The sequence below is a fragment of the Theropithecus gelada genome, chromosome 1 (genome assembly GCF_003255815.1).
Source record: "Theropithecus gelada isolate Dixy chromosome 1, Tgel_1.0, whole genome shotgun sequence".
In the NCBI taxonomy this organism is placed as follows: domain Eukaryota; kingdom Metazoa; phylum Chordata; class Mammalia; order Primates; family Cercopithecidae; genus Theropithecus; species Theropithecus gelada.
The window spans coordinates 74,454,279-74,469,633 of NC_037668.1; the positions used below are offsets into that span (position 1 = coordinate 74,454,279).

Below are 15,355 nucleotides of genomic sequence, written 5' to 3' on the forward strand. Positions count from 1 at the left end.
AGTCTGGATATTTTTCTACTGAAATATTTTTTTACTCTCTAGTTTACTAATCCTATTTTCACATGTGTCTTCTCTGCTGCTAAATCCATCAATGGATTTCATTTGTTATAACTGTTCAGTTCTGGAATTTCCACTAGATCCTTTTTCATAGATTCCAGTTTTCTATTTAAAGATTCCCTCTTGTTATTAATTTTCTTGAACATATTAAACCTTCTAGAGTCCATGTCTGAAAACTCCAACATCTGGATCTCCAGTGGGCTTGTTTCTATTGTCTGTTTTATTGCTTTTGTTCATTTGGTCTTATCTCCTGAAATGCCAGATAATTTTTTATTGAATGTCCAACATTGTGTATAAAAAATTATAGAGCTAGCATGAGGCTTTGAATGATATTATCTTATCCAGAGGGGATTTGCTTTTGCTTCTGACAGGCTCCTAAAGAACCACAGGCCACTGTAACCCAATCGAAGATTATACTGATTGGAAACTTTGTTTCAGTCTTTCTGAGTCTAGTCTATATCTGGTTAGCCATTAGTCCTAGAGTGTTGCTTTGGTCTTCCCAATAAAAACTGTAGGTGTTTAACAGTACCCTTTCCCTTTTTAGGCCCGGAATTCCAATTTGACTCCCCAGTCTCATGACCTCCTACAAACTGGAAAATGCCTTTAGGGAAAAATCAAAATCTAGTATTACTTCTCTCCACAATCTTGGCCCCCTCAAGTCCTCACTGCCTTGGTAGCTCTCCCATGCCTTTAAACAGATTTCTTAAATGCTTAATCCAGCTTTTAAAGTTTTATCCTCAGCAGGTAAATTGGTCTGATAGAAGTTAGTCTACTTTAGCCAGAAACAGAAGTCTAGATGATAATCTGAAATGAGCACTTATAGATCTATAACTAAGTTATGCTATGCTAAGCACTTATAATAATATCTAATTTAATTTTTACAACATAAAATTAACACAGTTTAATTTAATTAATTAATTAATTTAAAATTAATACAACATTAAGTATTACTATTATACCTCTATTTTATAGATGAGGAAATTGAGACACAGAAAGATTAAGTAAACTCACCCCAAACCACTCAACTGCAGTGGTGGTGCCAGGATTTGAAATCTGGTGTACTGATCCAAAGCCTGAGCTCTCAACCTAGCACAGTGCTAGATTTGCTAAATGTTTGTTGAATGACTGAGGCACAGGCTTTTCTGAGGCCCTGTAGACAAGCTCCTGTAATTAGAACTTACACTGCTCAAATGTCAACCACAGAGGAAGACAGGTTTTCTCTGGTTCAAGGAAGGTAAAATTCACTTTGCTTCTTCCTTGGTTTAGCAAACTAGGTTCAACAGAAACTAATTCCAGCCCAGGGGCTGAGCTTCTAAGTGCTAATTGCTAATAAATGATTGATTCTTATCTACTCCTGGGAGGCACAGTGACTATAAGACAAAAGGGTCTCTGCCCTAGGCACACAAAGGACTAAGAACATGTGGGTGTTGGGCTTATTCCTGAGGTTGCCTCCACCCCGGTTAATTGGGATCTAGGAGTGTGCAGGGATGAGGTGCTGAGGCTGCTCAGCTGTTGTAATTCAATTTGCACCACCATTTCATCTGGTGAACTGTGGGCTCCAGCTGCTGCTGTTGCAGTGTTGGTTCTGTTTTGTTGTGGGTGTTCTGGCTAGCTCTGTTGTGGGGTGTCCTTGGCACTGTTCAATAAATCTTTCTGGTTTTCCACTCTACTGAGCACATGTTAAGATTGCACTTTCTGGCTGATTTGTGATTAGGTGGCACTGTGTGATGTTCTGGCCAGGGAATTGTGACACGTGCCACTTCCAGGCTGGCCTATTGGATTATGGAAGCAGGACTCTGAGTTGATGCTATTGCTCTCCCCAGTCCTCTAAGCCCCTTCTACTTCATTCCAAGCCCAGCCTTCAATCCTAGTGCCTGAGCAGGAGGGAAGGGCATTGCTCTGACTCTTGAGTTTCGAGGACTGGAAGACCTTCACTTTAGTGAGTACTCCGAGTTGCTGAGCCCCTAAATCTTCAGAAGCGGGAAACTGAGGCTTGGAGTAGAGGAGGTCTATGGCCAAGCCAGGCCAGAACCAAGCCCTTTCCCATCCAACGAGGGCTCTGAACACTGCCATTCAGCTGCCCACGACCTTGGCCAAGCAATTCACCCTCCCTGCTGCCCTGCCTCTGGCTAGGGAGGCCTCATGGTCTCTACGTGGGGAATCCAGTCCACAAGCAGTTTGCGGAAGGAACAGACACTGGTTGGGCAGCCTGGGAGAGCTGGGGTCCGTCTCTGGGCCTTAGTTGTCTGGATGTGAAGGGAGGAGTATAATGAGGTTATTGTCCCCAAACTGAGGTCCCTCATCAATCAATCTGCTGCCCCACCCTCAACTACTTGAGGTTCGTAAAGGTGGAAATGAGGACCTGTTTAGAAGTTACTGTCAGTGTATCAAAAGGTCTCATAAAATCAACATTTATGTATACATATACATATAAATGTATATGGCTGTACCTGCGCATTGTACCAGATTATTTGCTTTAGGCTGGGATTCCGTTGTTTCCCTGGGAAGTCAGCTGCCACACAGGGGTTCTGGTTGAGGGGGAGGGACACTCATATTGAGCAGCAACTCTGTGCTAAGCACTCTCCCTACATTAGCACATTTAACCTTCACTACAACCCTGTGAGCTGTTGCAGTCCTGCTCCTAGTTCATAGTGAGGACACTGAGGCTCAAAGAGGTGAAGGGACTTACTTTGGTTTATTCAGCTGCAAGAGGGAAAGCTGGGATTCAAACCCAGTTTTGTCAGATTGAAAAGCTTATGTTTTTGGTTCATTAGAATTGCTGTTTACTGAAAGGTATAGAGATGTTTGCTTATTAAAAAAATTTGGGCTCAAGGGGGTGGTCCTCAGTTGGTGAAGGCAAGAGCTCCTGGAGAGGGAGTCTCTGTCCGAAGTCCCTTCAGGTCAGCAGGTCAGCCTGCGCGTCCCCTGTACCCCCAACCCATGGTTCTGGGATGTTTGTGTTGCATAAGAGCAGTTGCTTGACTAGAGGTAGCTGCCAGGCCTCCTGGCTCCAGATTCCTGGTCCAAAGGCCCAAGAGCCTCTGGGTGTAGGGGCTTCAGTCCAGACTTCAGCCCCTGGCCCCAGCCCCTTGTCCTCCAGGGGAGGCTGAGCCCCTCACTTGCTCAGTCTGAGCTCTTTACTGCTCACTATGAACTCCTCTGTTCCTTTTAGTCTTAGCCCTTCTGTTCCCTCTCAGTCCCTGGAAATCTGGTCCAGCCCTCTTCCCAGCACCTACATCCTCAGGAACCTCCCACATTACTCTTACTCATTGCCGGCTGGGGCTTATTCACTACCTTGGGAACTCTCAGCTTCTGCCAACTGAATTCTGCAAACCCAGAGCCCAAAGAGCTACCATCACCCTCACCCTAGCCAATCCATGGACCTATCCTCACCATAGACACATGCATATACATGCATACTCACATGTGTGCATGTGCGTGTGTACACACGCGCACGCGCGCACACACACACACACACACACAGAGTCTTCAAGCTGGAAATAAGGTTTGAGGGTGAAGCCTGAAGGTGTGGCTTTCTAGCTCCTGTGTCTGATTCCTGGGATCTATCATCTTCCTTCCTGAGCCCATGTGCATGCACGAACACACACACACACATATACACTACAGACACACACGCAGTGACTGGACATATCCAGAAATACAAACACAGATGCATAGATGCATTACACACACAGAGTTGCAGACACAGGCCAACATATGACACACTGTCAGTTGCCTGCCTATCTGATGGAGATGAGCTGCTGTCCTGGAGACTTCTCCTTGCCTGGAAGTGTGAGGGTGGAGGGAAGGTGGTTGAGAGCAGGAGCCCCCCGGGAGAGGTGATGGGTGGATAGGAGTTCCATTCTGGCTGCTCTGATGGTGCCTACCCATTCACAATGGGTCTCCATGCTGGCAAAAGGCAAGCACTCACCATTCCCCTCACTGGGGCTCAGCTTTGCCATTGGTGAAGTGCGAGATTGATCTAGATGATCTAGATGGTCTAGCTGGCTTCCAGCACAGCTGAGAGGCCCCAGTGGCACAAGACTCCGAAAGCTTCTTTGAGCAATCACAGGTCTGTGTTGGTTAGACTGAGCCTTTGTAACAATCCAGGCAAAGATGCTCCCTTCCAGTCCTTCCTGGTGCTCTTGCACTTCCCCAACAGAATCCTCAGGCCACAGTCCCCAGCAGGGGTTATATAGGTGGCCAGACTGGGATCTCTAACCTCAACCTGGGCCTCTGCCTCTACCCTAAGCAACTCAGCTGCCTGGAGCCAGCTGGAGGGGTGGAGAGAGAGGACTTCAGACTGGCAGGAGTGGAACTGCCCTTCCTATCTGTCTCCTTCCCTCCAAGGCTCTGGAACTAGCTCCACTTTCCTCCCCAGCCTGAGGAACTTCAGCATCTTTTGCCCAACCACCAAGTCCTCTGCCCTCTTAGTTTCCTGACTTCTCATCTCCAATGCTCAATTCCTTCATTCCACCTCAGCTACAATTCCTCATACCTCATCACCTTCAGGACTTTATCACCCTTGTCATCACCCTGAACCATTCCACGTCTGAGAAACCCTGACACCCTACTCTCGACTGTAACTCCACTGCTACCTCCATACAAACACGGCTACAGCACAAACACTGTTCTAAGCCATATATGTGTGTGTGTGTGTGTGTGTGTGTATATATATATATATATAATTTTTTTATTTTTATTTTTTTGAGATGGAGTCTTGCTCTGTTGCCCAAGCTGGAGCGCAGTGGTACAATCTCGGCTCACTGCAACCTCCGCCTCCCAGGTTCAAGCGATTCTCCTACCTCAGCCTCATGAGTACCTGGGACTACAGGTGCGCACCACCACACCTGGCTAATTTTTGTATTTTTAATAGAGACGGGGTTTCACCATGTTGGCCAGGATGGTCTCAATCTCCCGACCTCATGATCCGCTGGCCTCAGCCTCCCAAAGTGCTGGGATTACAAGCATGAGCCACCACGCCTGGCCGCCCTTTATATATATTAACTCATTTAAGTGCCATGACAACACTTAGGTAGCACTACTGCTGCCACTAATTTATGGATTGGGAAACAGAGGCCGGAGAGGTTAGAAGAATTGCCTAAGGTCACAGACATCATGGTAACATATGGCATAGCTGTGATTCAAACCTAGGCTGTGTGTCTCCTAAATCTGTGCCTTTCATAACCCCACACTGCCGCTGGCTGTAACTGTTCTTTGATCTCATGCAATCCCTGGACCTCTGCATTTTTCTTCATGATCCTCTTGCTTCCACTTCTGTCTGCATCTACCCAAGAACCCAAACTGACTTATTTCCATTACTCTCTTGCAACTTAACTTGTCCCTTTGTCCTTCTGCCAAAGCTGCCAGCAAAGCCTCAGTTGCAACAGTCTGGCTTTGTGCCACCTCAAGTCTGTGCCTAAACTGCTAAGCCTTGTAGGTGAAAAAACAACGGCTGGGTGGCATGGGCTGTTTGTACATCCACATCTCTGGCATCACTGTGATCCTTAAGGATACTGGGAAACCTCCCACTTCCTAGTCTGAGCTCACCAACCTGTCACTGGACCGTACCTCCCACTGGATGCATCTAAGAAGGCCTCTCCCATCTTGAAACAAAACCCTCCTTCAACCCCACATCTGCCTCCAGCTAACATCTGTCCCTTTCTTGAAAGCACTGTCTACAGTATATATCTCACCTCCTTGTCAAGAGCCAGTCCACTCCAGTCTGGTTTCTGCCCCATCACACCACAGACTCTGCTTTCACCAAGGCCACCAGCTGACTCCTTTTTGCTGAATTCCATGAACACTGTTCAACTCTTAGCTAACTTGACGTCTCCAGAGCTTGGGACCTACTGAAGCCTCCCTCCTGGAAACATACTCTTCCCCTGGGATACAGTTCCCTCAATTTCATCTTCACCTACACAGCCCACAGACCCAGCCAGAAAACCTGGGCTTCATCCTCAGCTCCTCTCTCCCCAGACTTCCCTCCACACATTTGCCATCTATCTCTAAGCCCTGCAGACTCTCCCCTCCAAGTGTCCCGGAATCCATCCCTTCCTCTCTAGTCTCATCACTGCCCCATCTCTCCTCCTAGGATCCTCACAGCTGCTGCCCAGCCCTGCCACCCTCCTCATCCCTGCCTTGATTTTGCTCTTGCGGGCTGACCTCACCAGGTGTGTGAGCTCGCTGTGCCTGAGCCACGAGCCTACTTGCTCTTCCCTTGGCTGACCCCAGCTCTACCTTCAGAGTGCAGCTGGGATGCTGCTTCCTTCCTTCCTTCTTTCAGATTTCCGAAACTCTGCAAATCAGGGCTCCTAAACTCCTGATACCCTCATGGTGCCATGACTCCTGTATCCAGGTCTGCAGGCCCTAGCCATCTTCCTTGAGGGCCAAGATTATGTCCACCTTGTTTGGGTGCCTGCCTCTCCCCAGGTGAATATGGGTTAGATAAATGGCCCAGTGAATGTTGGTTAAGTAAATGGTGGGGGGAGACATTGGTCAGAGGGGCTCGTTTTCTGCCCTCCTGGCTTCTCCTGTCTCTTGGATTTGAAGTTGCTCTGTGCTCTCTTCTCTCCCATCCCCTCCTCACTTTGAGCTTTGGGGAGGACATGGAGGGGACAGGTGAGATTCTAGGGCAGAGTCCTACCCAGTTCAGAGCAGGGTGGGGTCAGAGTGGAGCAGAGGAAGCCCCGGAGCCGCCAGTGCCTGTGGAGTGTCTCCCCTTCTCCTGCATCGGTCTCTGTCTTTCTCAGCCCTGTCCTCTCACGGCTACAGGTTTTTGACCGCTTCTCCGGGCACTACTCCTGTCCCCTGGAGCTCAGGCTGGATGGAGTCTCTTCCCCGTTCCAGTAAGTGTCCCCTCCTCAGCCCCCTCCCGCCAGCCTGAGCTGCCTGAGCCGGTCCGTGGACACTTCCCTGCGGGCCTGACCCGGCTGACCCCTGAGCACCCTGGGTCAGCAGGAAGGAAGGATCCCTCGAGCGCAGGACAGCCAGGAGAGAGGCCGGGCACCCCCTCCGCCGTCCGCTGGCTTCTAGGGCCTGGGCCGGCGCACAGCACGGGGGTTGGAGGTGGGGTCGCCCTCTCCCACGCGGCTGGGTTTCCGGGCGGGCCGGGGGGTGGTCCTGGACCGAGCAGCTTGGAGACTCTGGATCAGCAGGTGGGTGGGAGAGGGCACCCCGTCCTGGACCCCTAGCCGGTGCGCGCAGGGCAGAGACGCGCAGACCCGCTCCCACTCGGCTCGGCTCCCCTGGCGCAGCCCCCGCAGCGGCGGCGGTGGACTGGGAGGGGCCAGCGCGCTGGCCTGTGCAGGTCCCCAGCCGCCTCCCGCCACCCGGAGCCCCTCTCCTCCAAGCGTTGGCCGCCGACCCTCAGCTCCCCTTCAACCCTGGGCGAGCGGGGTTCTTACCATACACCTCCCCTCTCCACTCCGTTCCGTCCTCCCCTTCTCCTCCAGGCTTCGCGGTCTGCAAGCACCCTTGCAAACAACTCCTAGCCCACCCACACCGTCTCGTCCGCACTTTCCGAGAGCCAGGCACGGATATATTGCAACTCACTCTAGGGCACGGGTACAAGTCGAAGTGGCTCTGCCTTCAACTTCAAATAGATTCTCCACCTTTTCAGGAGCGGGCTGGAGCTGTGGGGCGGGGGAGAGGTGGAATTTTTCCGGGGATGGGCTTGTTTCCAGCATCCCTTCCAATCAACCACCAATCCTGCACCCTAGAAAGGGGTGTGGCCACGAGCCTGTCTAGCGGGTGACTCTGTCTCCTGGTGGTGTGTGTAGGAGCTTTTTGGTTTGAGGGCTGGGGAGGGAGTGCTGGGCAGCAGGCCCACCTCCAGGCTGGGTTGTGTGGGAGGGAAGACTGAGGTGCTGACTTTTCAGACCCTGGAGGAGTTCAGCTGAAAGAACCTCTCTCCAACCTCTGCCTTCATTCATTCACTTATCCATTCATAAACCCTACTGCAGCCTTCATGCTGACAGTGGCCCTGTGGGGAAGGGCTACCGTATCCTCCCTTTGCATCCGGGGAAAGCCAGGCTCAAGGCCCCACAGCCTCTTGCCCCAGCCCCTGGGAACCAGGATGTGAGTCTTATCTCCAACCTCCAGCCCCAGCCTAGGCAGTCCTCTTCCAGGTTGGCCCAGCAGGCATGCGACTTCAAGGAAGCTGCTTGGACCAAGCACTCTCCACCTTTGGGTCACTTGTGTGTTCTCAGCACCCAGCCCAGGGCCAGGCACAGTCATAGTCACAGTCCTGGTGTGAGAATGGCTATTGGAAAGAACCAATTTCTTTTCTTGAATAGACTACTGGAAGAGCTTGGTTCAAAGACCTGTCCCTGTCCACGCCCCTGTCCCATGCTGAAATATTGGAGGGTTCTCCTTCTCCCTAATGCTACCGTACTACCCATGCCAGCTGGGCCTGACCTCACCTTTTCTCAAAGTGTGAGGGGGGGAAGCCACATGTCTCCACATTGACTACTCCTGTGACTATGGGAGTGGGGAGGTTGAGGCTGGGGATGTACTTGAGGAAAATGTATTGGGACGTTCACCTGGGCTGGAGGGAACATGTTTCAGGAAGCCCACAGCAAGGAAAAAGAGGAACTAGAGGACCAGGCTCAAGAATGTCCACTCAGTTTAAGGGTCCTTTGAAGCCTCACCCAGTTCTTCCCTGGTGGACATAGCTCTTGCTGTTGTATGTTTTCATTCCTTGATTTACTGCACCTGGCCCCCAGCATCTGTCTGTGCCTGGCCCCGCCAGGCACTGGGGATTCCGTAGCCCCATCCTGGGGAGAGCTTGGCTGAGAGGGGTTGATGGGCAGGGGGTAGGGAACCACCCTCTCCACAGCTCAGGGTCCACATCCCCCACTCCCATCCCCTCCACCCTGGGGCATCTCTAGGGCACTGAGGTGAGGATCGAAAAGATGGATAGGAGGAAGGGTCACCTCCTCATTGATTGAGTAGGGACCAGCAGCCTGAGCTATTGTTGAGGATAATGAAGGAAAAGAGAAGGGGCAGGGAATAGGCAGCAATTGGGTGGAGAGGAGAGAAATTCAAGGAGAGAAAGTTGCTTCTCTCAGCTGAAGGAACCGAAGTCTCTACACCTGGCCAGCATTTGTGGAAGGCAGCCCCTTCGTGGAGGTCTGTCACACTGTGGTCAGAGAGCTGATCCCTGCCGCCCGTGCAGAGGACAGCAGAAGATAGAGCCTTGGATAGGGAGAGATAGACCTGGCTGCAGGCCTGGCCCCGTGACCTTTCACCATGGGACTCGATGAGTCCTTTTTCCAGTGGGGCCTCAGCTTTCCCATCTGAGATGGACTCTGCTGCTTCAGAAAACTTCGGTTTTCCCACATCCACTGGGGTGTCTTCTGGGTGCCTGGCCCTCTGCTCCCACTCTCAGGAGGGGAAACAGAAAAAGGCCACTCAGAGTGATTGGGCTGTGAAGGAGGGAAACCCTGGGGCTGGGAAGCACAGTAAAGTCAGGGGAGGCGTCTAAGAGGAAGTGCCACCTCCACTGATCCTGGGAGAAGGACACTATTTCTAGCTTGTCTTCTGCTCACTAAAGCAGGCCAGAGGCCATATGGACAGGGCGTCTCTGTAGAGGTCACACAACTCTGCCTGGAGGGTACAGGTGTGGAGGGAGGAGCAGGGTTTTCTGTGAGGCCACACCTGGGCCTCCTTGCTCCACACTTGCTCTACCCATGGTAGATGGGACTTTGAAGTAGCTTCCCGGGGAAAGCCTAGGGAATTGTTTTTACATTAAATTGAAGCCGTTGGCATTTATTAAGCACCTACTGGTCTGGTGCTAGGCACTAGAGCAGGGGCAATGTTCAGTAGACTTAAGTTGGCTTAATAGTTGTTTTGTGAAAAGGAAGACTTCAGCCCTGCCTGAAAGGTGGCAGCAAGACAGAGATTGGCAGAAGAGAATGAGGAGAGCACGTGGGTAGGAGATTTTTTGAATGGGGCCTTTAAAAGTGGGGAGTCTGATAGGCAGAGAGAAGCAGGGAGGGCCCTGGAGAACACAGGGCAAAGCTTGGAGACAGGAATATGTTTCGCTTCTTCAGGGAGCAGTGAGAAGATCGGGGGAAGAGGGAAGTCAGATCACAAAAAGTCTTGAGTGGTGGAGTTAGACACCAGGGGTCACAGGGCTGGGCTCAGCTGAGAAGTTGCCTCCTCTGACCCCCAGGCAAGGTTGTTTGTACCTGTCCCTTTGTGAGCCCCCCAGAATCCCCCATCTGATTTGCTGCTGCTCAGAGCCTGTCCCTGAGGAACTGCCAGGAGATTTGATATTTGAAAAAGAATCTTGTCTAGCCCCTCTATTGGGCTAGTGAGCTCTAGAGCTCCTGGGCTAGACCGTGGGGGTGGAGGGTCCTTGTCTGTGGTTCTTGTGGGCCTGTGGTTCACTTCTGAAGCCAGGTTAGAGCAAGGGACTGGGGCATCCTGGTCATAGTCAGGGCCTTGGACCCCAAATTCCAGAGAAACCAATCAGTAGATCGAACAGGCAACAAAGCTGAGCTGTGGTCCAGAAAGAAAGGTCAGGGCAGGAGCCTGAAACACGGGAACCCTGTGGGGGCATCCAGCAACACCTTGCTCCAGGCCCCAGCCCACACCAGTGGAATCCATTTTCGAGAGCCTTGGCCAGGCGAGTGCAAAAGGCTCCATTCCAGACGCTGTTCTCAGCTGCTCTGGGGTCTGCAGGGCCTGGCGTGTCTCCAGTTCGGGTTTTCTAACCCAGGAGGGCACTGAGATGGGGCAGCAGGCAGGACGGGAGGGCAGGGAAGGGGCAGCCCCTCAGACTTTGCCTCAGCATTCCTCAGCCCCCCGGGTCCCTGGCTTCAGCTTCTCCAGGGTCCTGCTCACGGTAGACAGGCTGCTGCGGGCTCCTGGGGGAGAGACCAGGGACAAGAACTGCCTCAGTAGACAGGTGCCCATGGAATTGTCAAGGTCAGAGGAACTCAAAGGGACCCAAGGCGGGGGTGCCCAGTGAACCTAGGCAAAGCTGGGATAGAATGGGGAGAGGGGAACATCCCAGGTGACAGCTTCAGCCCAGTTTAAAGAGGTACCTCCAGTCAGGATGGCTTTCAAGAGGACAGCAGCATGGGCTGGGGGTAGAGGCAGGACCCTGGAGCCCACTGCCTGGTTTGAGCTTCGGCTGCAGAACTTCCTGGCTGTGTGGTCTTGGGCATGTCATTTAATCTCCCTGTGCCTCGGTTACCCCATATGTAAAATGAAACTAATGAGAGTACCGCCCTCATGTGGTTGTTGTGAGACTTAAAAGAGTGAATAATAGATGAACATGGCTCAGAGCAGTGTCTGGAATGGGCCCTTTTGCTGAGTATTAGCCATCCTGCCACTGGTGGCAGAGACTGGGCTGGGGCCATCGTTGAGAAACTCCTGCCCTGGAATTTTTCCAGGTGTGGGGTGGAGGAACAAGGAGATGCCCAGTTTGGGGTACGAACTTTAAACTGGGTGGTTAAAACTAGTACCCAAAGCTGGTATGCATGGGTGCCTCTTTAAACTGGGCTGAAACTGTCCCCTGGCACATCTCCCCCTCCCCATTCTATCCCAGCTCTGCCCTGGGTACTGGGCACCCCAGCCTTGGGTCCCTTTGAGCTCCTCTGACCCTGGGGGAGTTGGGAGAGGGGAGTGGGAAAATAAACTGAGGCATGGGACCTGGGGGAGGGGGAGGGGAGGGAGGGGAAGAAGCAGGGAGGTGCCCTCATCCCAGTGTCCATGCTGGGCAAGACAGAAGCCCTCAGGATAAGCAAGAGAAGATCAGTTCAGCTTGGAGCAGCAAGGGTCTGACTGCGCACATGGGGAAACTGCCAGCAGTACCATCCCCCTGCACTGAGGAAGCCCCTTCAGGATGCCGCTCAAGGCTCCCAGGCCCCACAGAGCTGCTCAGTCAGGGAGGGGAGATGAAAGACAGTCTCAGGCTGGGTGCGGTTGCTCACGCCTGTAATCGCAGCACTTTAGGAGGCTGAGGCAGGTGGATCACCTGAGGTCGAGAGTTCAAGACCAGCCTGACCAACATGGAGAAACCCCGTCTCTACTACAAATACAAAAATTAGCCAGGTGTGGTGGCACATGCCTATAATCCCAGCTACTTGGGAGGCTGAGGCAAGAGAATCGCTTGAACCCGGGAGGCAGAGGTTACAGTGAGCCGAGATTGTGACATTGCACGCCAGTCTGGGCAACAAGAGCAAAACTCTATCTCAAAAAAGAAAGATGGACTTGGGAATTTCTGAAACTTACCTTCCTTGTTGCCATTGGTGCTGGATCTTCCTTCTCCATGGTCTGGCCCTGGATGGGGATGGATTCTTAGGCTTCCTGCAGGATGAGAACACCCCAAGCCCTCCCTGGTTACTGAGCCATTCCCCAAATCAAGCCCAGGTTGGGAAGGGAAGTCCTTCTTGCTGTCTAGTTTCCATCCCTGATGCTGTCTTTGCTCCACTGCATTCCTTTAGGTCTCACATGATCTGGGCTGATTTGGGCAGGAGAAAAAGAACTGGGCCCTTGAAGGAGAAAATGGCAGATCTTTTAGGGAAGTGAGGTCCTGGGGAGAACTGGGGCCATGGAAAGCCCCATAGGATTGGTGGAGATGGCAGCCTGTATTTGGGGAGCTGAAATGAGGTGGGAGCTATGCAGAAGCCATGGGGTCTTAGGGGAAATAGAGGATCTTTCATGGGGGCTCAGGGATGAAGAGGGAGTTATTTAGAGATGTTGGACGCTTTGGGGAGTCATAAAATCTCTCAAGGGAAATGGACTTCCCGGCTCTGAGCTGGTTCAGGCACCTTTGTTGCGGGCACCAGGCTGGATTCTGCTGTGCTGTAGTCATGGCAACGCCTGCACAACACACACACACACAGCAGCTCTAACACAGACAACTAGAGCGGTCTCATATATGGGCTCAGCCCAGCCGCACAGTGGATCACAGACGAACACACAAAGGGTCTGGAACAGTCCTTGGCAGAGGGGTCTGCTGGGGTCAGGGAGAGGCCTCACCTATGGTAGGCAGGATGTGGTCCAGGTTGAACCGAGCCTTCAGGAAGGGGTAGGCCAAGATGAGGAACCCTGAGAAGAGACACAGGGGGTTCTGTGATGGGGAGGGTCTGGTGAATGTTGAGGCTGTGGGTGGGCTGGGAGCCTGAGGGGTGGTTTGTGAGATATGGGTGTGCACGGGAGGAGCACAGTGTGCAGAGTTGGGACTGTGAGTGTGTAAATGTGAGCCCGTGGGTGTGTGCATCTGGATTGTGGGGGGCAGTGCCTGTCTGGGGAAGGGGCTACAGTCTGTGAAGGCCCCAGCTGCCTGGCTCCACCGTGCCTAGGTGAAGAGCAGGTTGCTGGAATGAGCCTGGCTGACAGCACCGCTGCCTCTCTGCCGTCCCCATGCTCCCCCAGGGCCCCCAGGGCCAGACTGGGCGCTTGTCCTCAGCATGCTGCTCTCTACCCAGACCTGGGGAGCAGGAGCAGCAGAGCCAGTCCTGCCTTGCCTGCCCCGACTCCATCCCCCGATGAGCATCTGTGCCAGAACCTGCAGGTGTAGACACCCAAAGTCCCCTAGCCTGGTGCTTCTGGTCCTGCTTTTGGCCTGGGAGGGAGGGGTGGGGTAAGGGATGGCATTCAGCATCACTGAGGGGCCATCAGTGTGCCTCGCCCACACAGACAGATAGATGGACACAGCTGCTGTGGAGGCAAACAGGGAAAGAAGAGGAAACCCTTTTTCTGAGCTGGAGCCTGTCTTGGCTCAGAGTCCTCAGGAGCTCTGTCCTTTTACCTGCCACCATCAACCCCCTGTTCTGCCCAGATAGGCTGATGAATCCCACCACAAATCCAAGAGCCTAGAACTTGGGGCTGGAGAGCCAGTGGGAGCAGCCAGAAAGGAGTGTGACAGCCAGCTCCCCTTCTTGTCTCCTCCCCGTGGCTGGAAGGAGCCCCAGCGCATCCCTCCTCTCCCACCTGTGCCCCTGATGGCGGTCTTGCCCACACCTCTAGCTTCCATTCTCCCCAACTGATTCCTGCTGACCCAGCCCTTCCCTGTTCCTTGTTTACCTGACCATGCCCCTGCCCCCACCTCCAGAATCTCCCCTCCCTATCCCAACCCAGCCCCTGCTCACCCAGAACAGCAGCGCCGATAAAGACACCGCCCATGGCAGCTGCAGCCTTGGATACGGAGATGCCGATGATGACGCTGCCAGCCACCAGCCCGAGAGCCACGCAGGCCAGCTGCAGGCAGTGGAAATCTCTGCTGCTGATGGGGATGTCCATGCAGGCCCACAGGGGCACCGCCTCCAGCAGGTGCAGTCTGGACCCAGAAAAATCCTGGAAGTTTCTGGGCTCTTGGATGTCCCCTTGTTGGCGCTCCAACTTCAGGGTGGGAGTTTCTGGGCAGTAAGATTATGGGCGGGGAACCCTGGGATTTATCTGAAGTCCTATCCCACTGCTCCACTAGGGGCCCCCCAGTCCCACCTTGACCAGGGATCTGTACCAGGTCACCCAGCTTACTCTTCCTCTCTTAAAGCCCTCTGAAGCTGAAGCCCACCCTTGGGACTCCTGTCTGGCTACATTTCTGCTTTGGCTGTCAGAGTTCTAGGGAGCTGGGCCTGCTCCATAGGATCCTTCCCTGCCAGCTTCCACCCAGGAGAGTTCAAGCTCCCCTGCCCAGGACATCCTGCCCCATCTTCCTAGAGCCACTCACTTGCCACTGGGCCTCAGCCTATGAAAATTTAAAGCAATGAGAGGCGGGGTGAAGGGGGAGTTGGTCCAGGGGCCACAGGCTCCTCAGAGATGTAGGCAGCAGGGAGGTGCTGAGTTATTCATGAGGTTGCAATGTGAGCGGCTGTCTGGGTCCCAGGGCCCAGCAGGCAGTCAGCCCAGGTTCCACTGCTGGTTCCTGAGGGAGAAGAATGAGCTGGTGACTTTGCATGTCATTCAGAAGCCAGGGATGTGAGGAGACTCCTGGTCACATACTCAAGGCCCACTCTGCTGTGCTCTGCCCTTTGGCCTGGAGGTGCACCTGGGGTCTCTGCTTGGAGTCTGAGATAGACACACGGCAGGAGGCTCAAGAGACAGGAACTGCACCTGGGACAGAAAGCAGGCAGGGAGAGGCATCTCTCCAAGTCTGCTCCCTACCCCTGCCCATCACATCCCTATCCTGTTCACCTCTGGGCTCCCAGGCAGGGCTGAGGGCATTCTAGTTTGAAGCTTGATCTCACGGGACTTCCTTGTCCTCAGGTGTGGGCTTGGTACCCACCCCCCTTTTAGTGGCCAGTGGAATGGAGGGTGAACCCTTCTAGCCACCTTGGGG

General features: G+C 53.2%; 1 protein-coding gene across 2 annotated transcripts; it reads right to left on the reverse strand.

The window, feature by feature from the left end:
- Positions 1 to 8,741: 8,741 nt before the first annotated feature.
- KNCN (kinocilin) lies at positions 8,742 to 14,755 on the reverse strand. Of its 2 annotated transcripts, XM_025358188.1 has the most exons (4): positions 14,166 to 14,755; positions 13,054 to 13,122; positions 12,304 to 12,378; positions 8,742 to 10,931 (listed from the first exon to the last, which is right to left on the reverse strand). In XM_025358188.1, exons 1-4 carry the CDS (start codon positions 14,314 to 14,316, stop codon positions 10,852 to 10,854), a joined length of 375 nt encoding a protein of 124 aa, XP_025213973.1. In that variant the 5' UTR covers positions 14,317 to 14,755; the 3' UTR covers positions 8,742 to 10,851. The 2 variants fall into 2 exon arrangements, with proteins under 2 accessions (XP_025213973.1, XP_025213984.1); XM_025358199.1 differs by lacking the exon at positions 13,054 to 13,122 and having other exon boundaries at positions 8,750 to 10,931; positions 14,166 to 14,316.
- Positions 14,756 to 15,355: the final 600 nt, after the last annotated feature.

Excerpts from the sequence above, each read along its gene's own strand:
- KNCN (XM_025358188.1), bottom strand. The coding sequence starts at position 14,316 with ATGGACATCCCCATCAGCAGCAGAGATTTCCACTGCCTGCAGCTGGCC. Across the intron at positions 12,379-13,053 it reads CCACATCCTGCCTACCATAG|GAAGCCTAAGAATCCATCCC; the intron begins GTGAGGCCTCTC and ends CTCATCCTGCAG. Across the intron at positions 10,932-12,303 it reads CACCAATGGCAACAAGGAAG|GAGCCCGCAGCAGCCTGTCT; the intron begins GTAAGTTTCAGA and ends TCTCTCCCCCAG.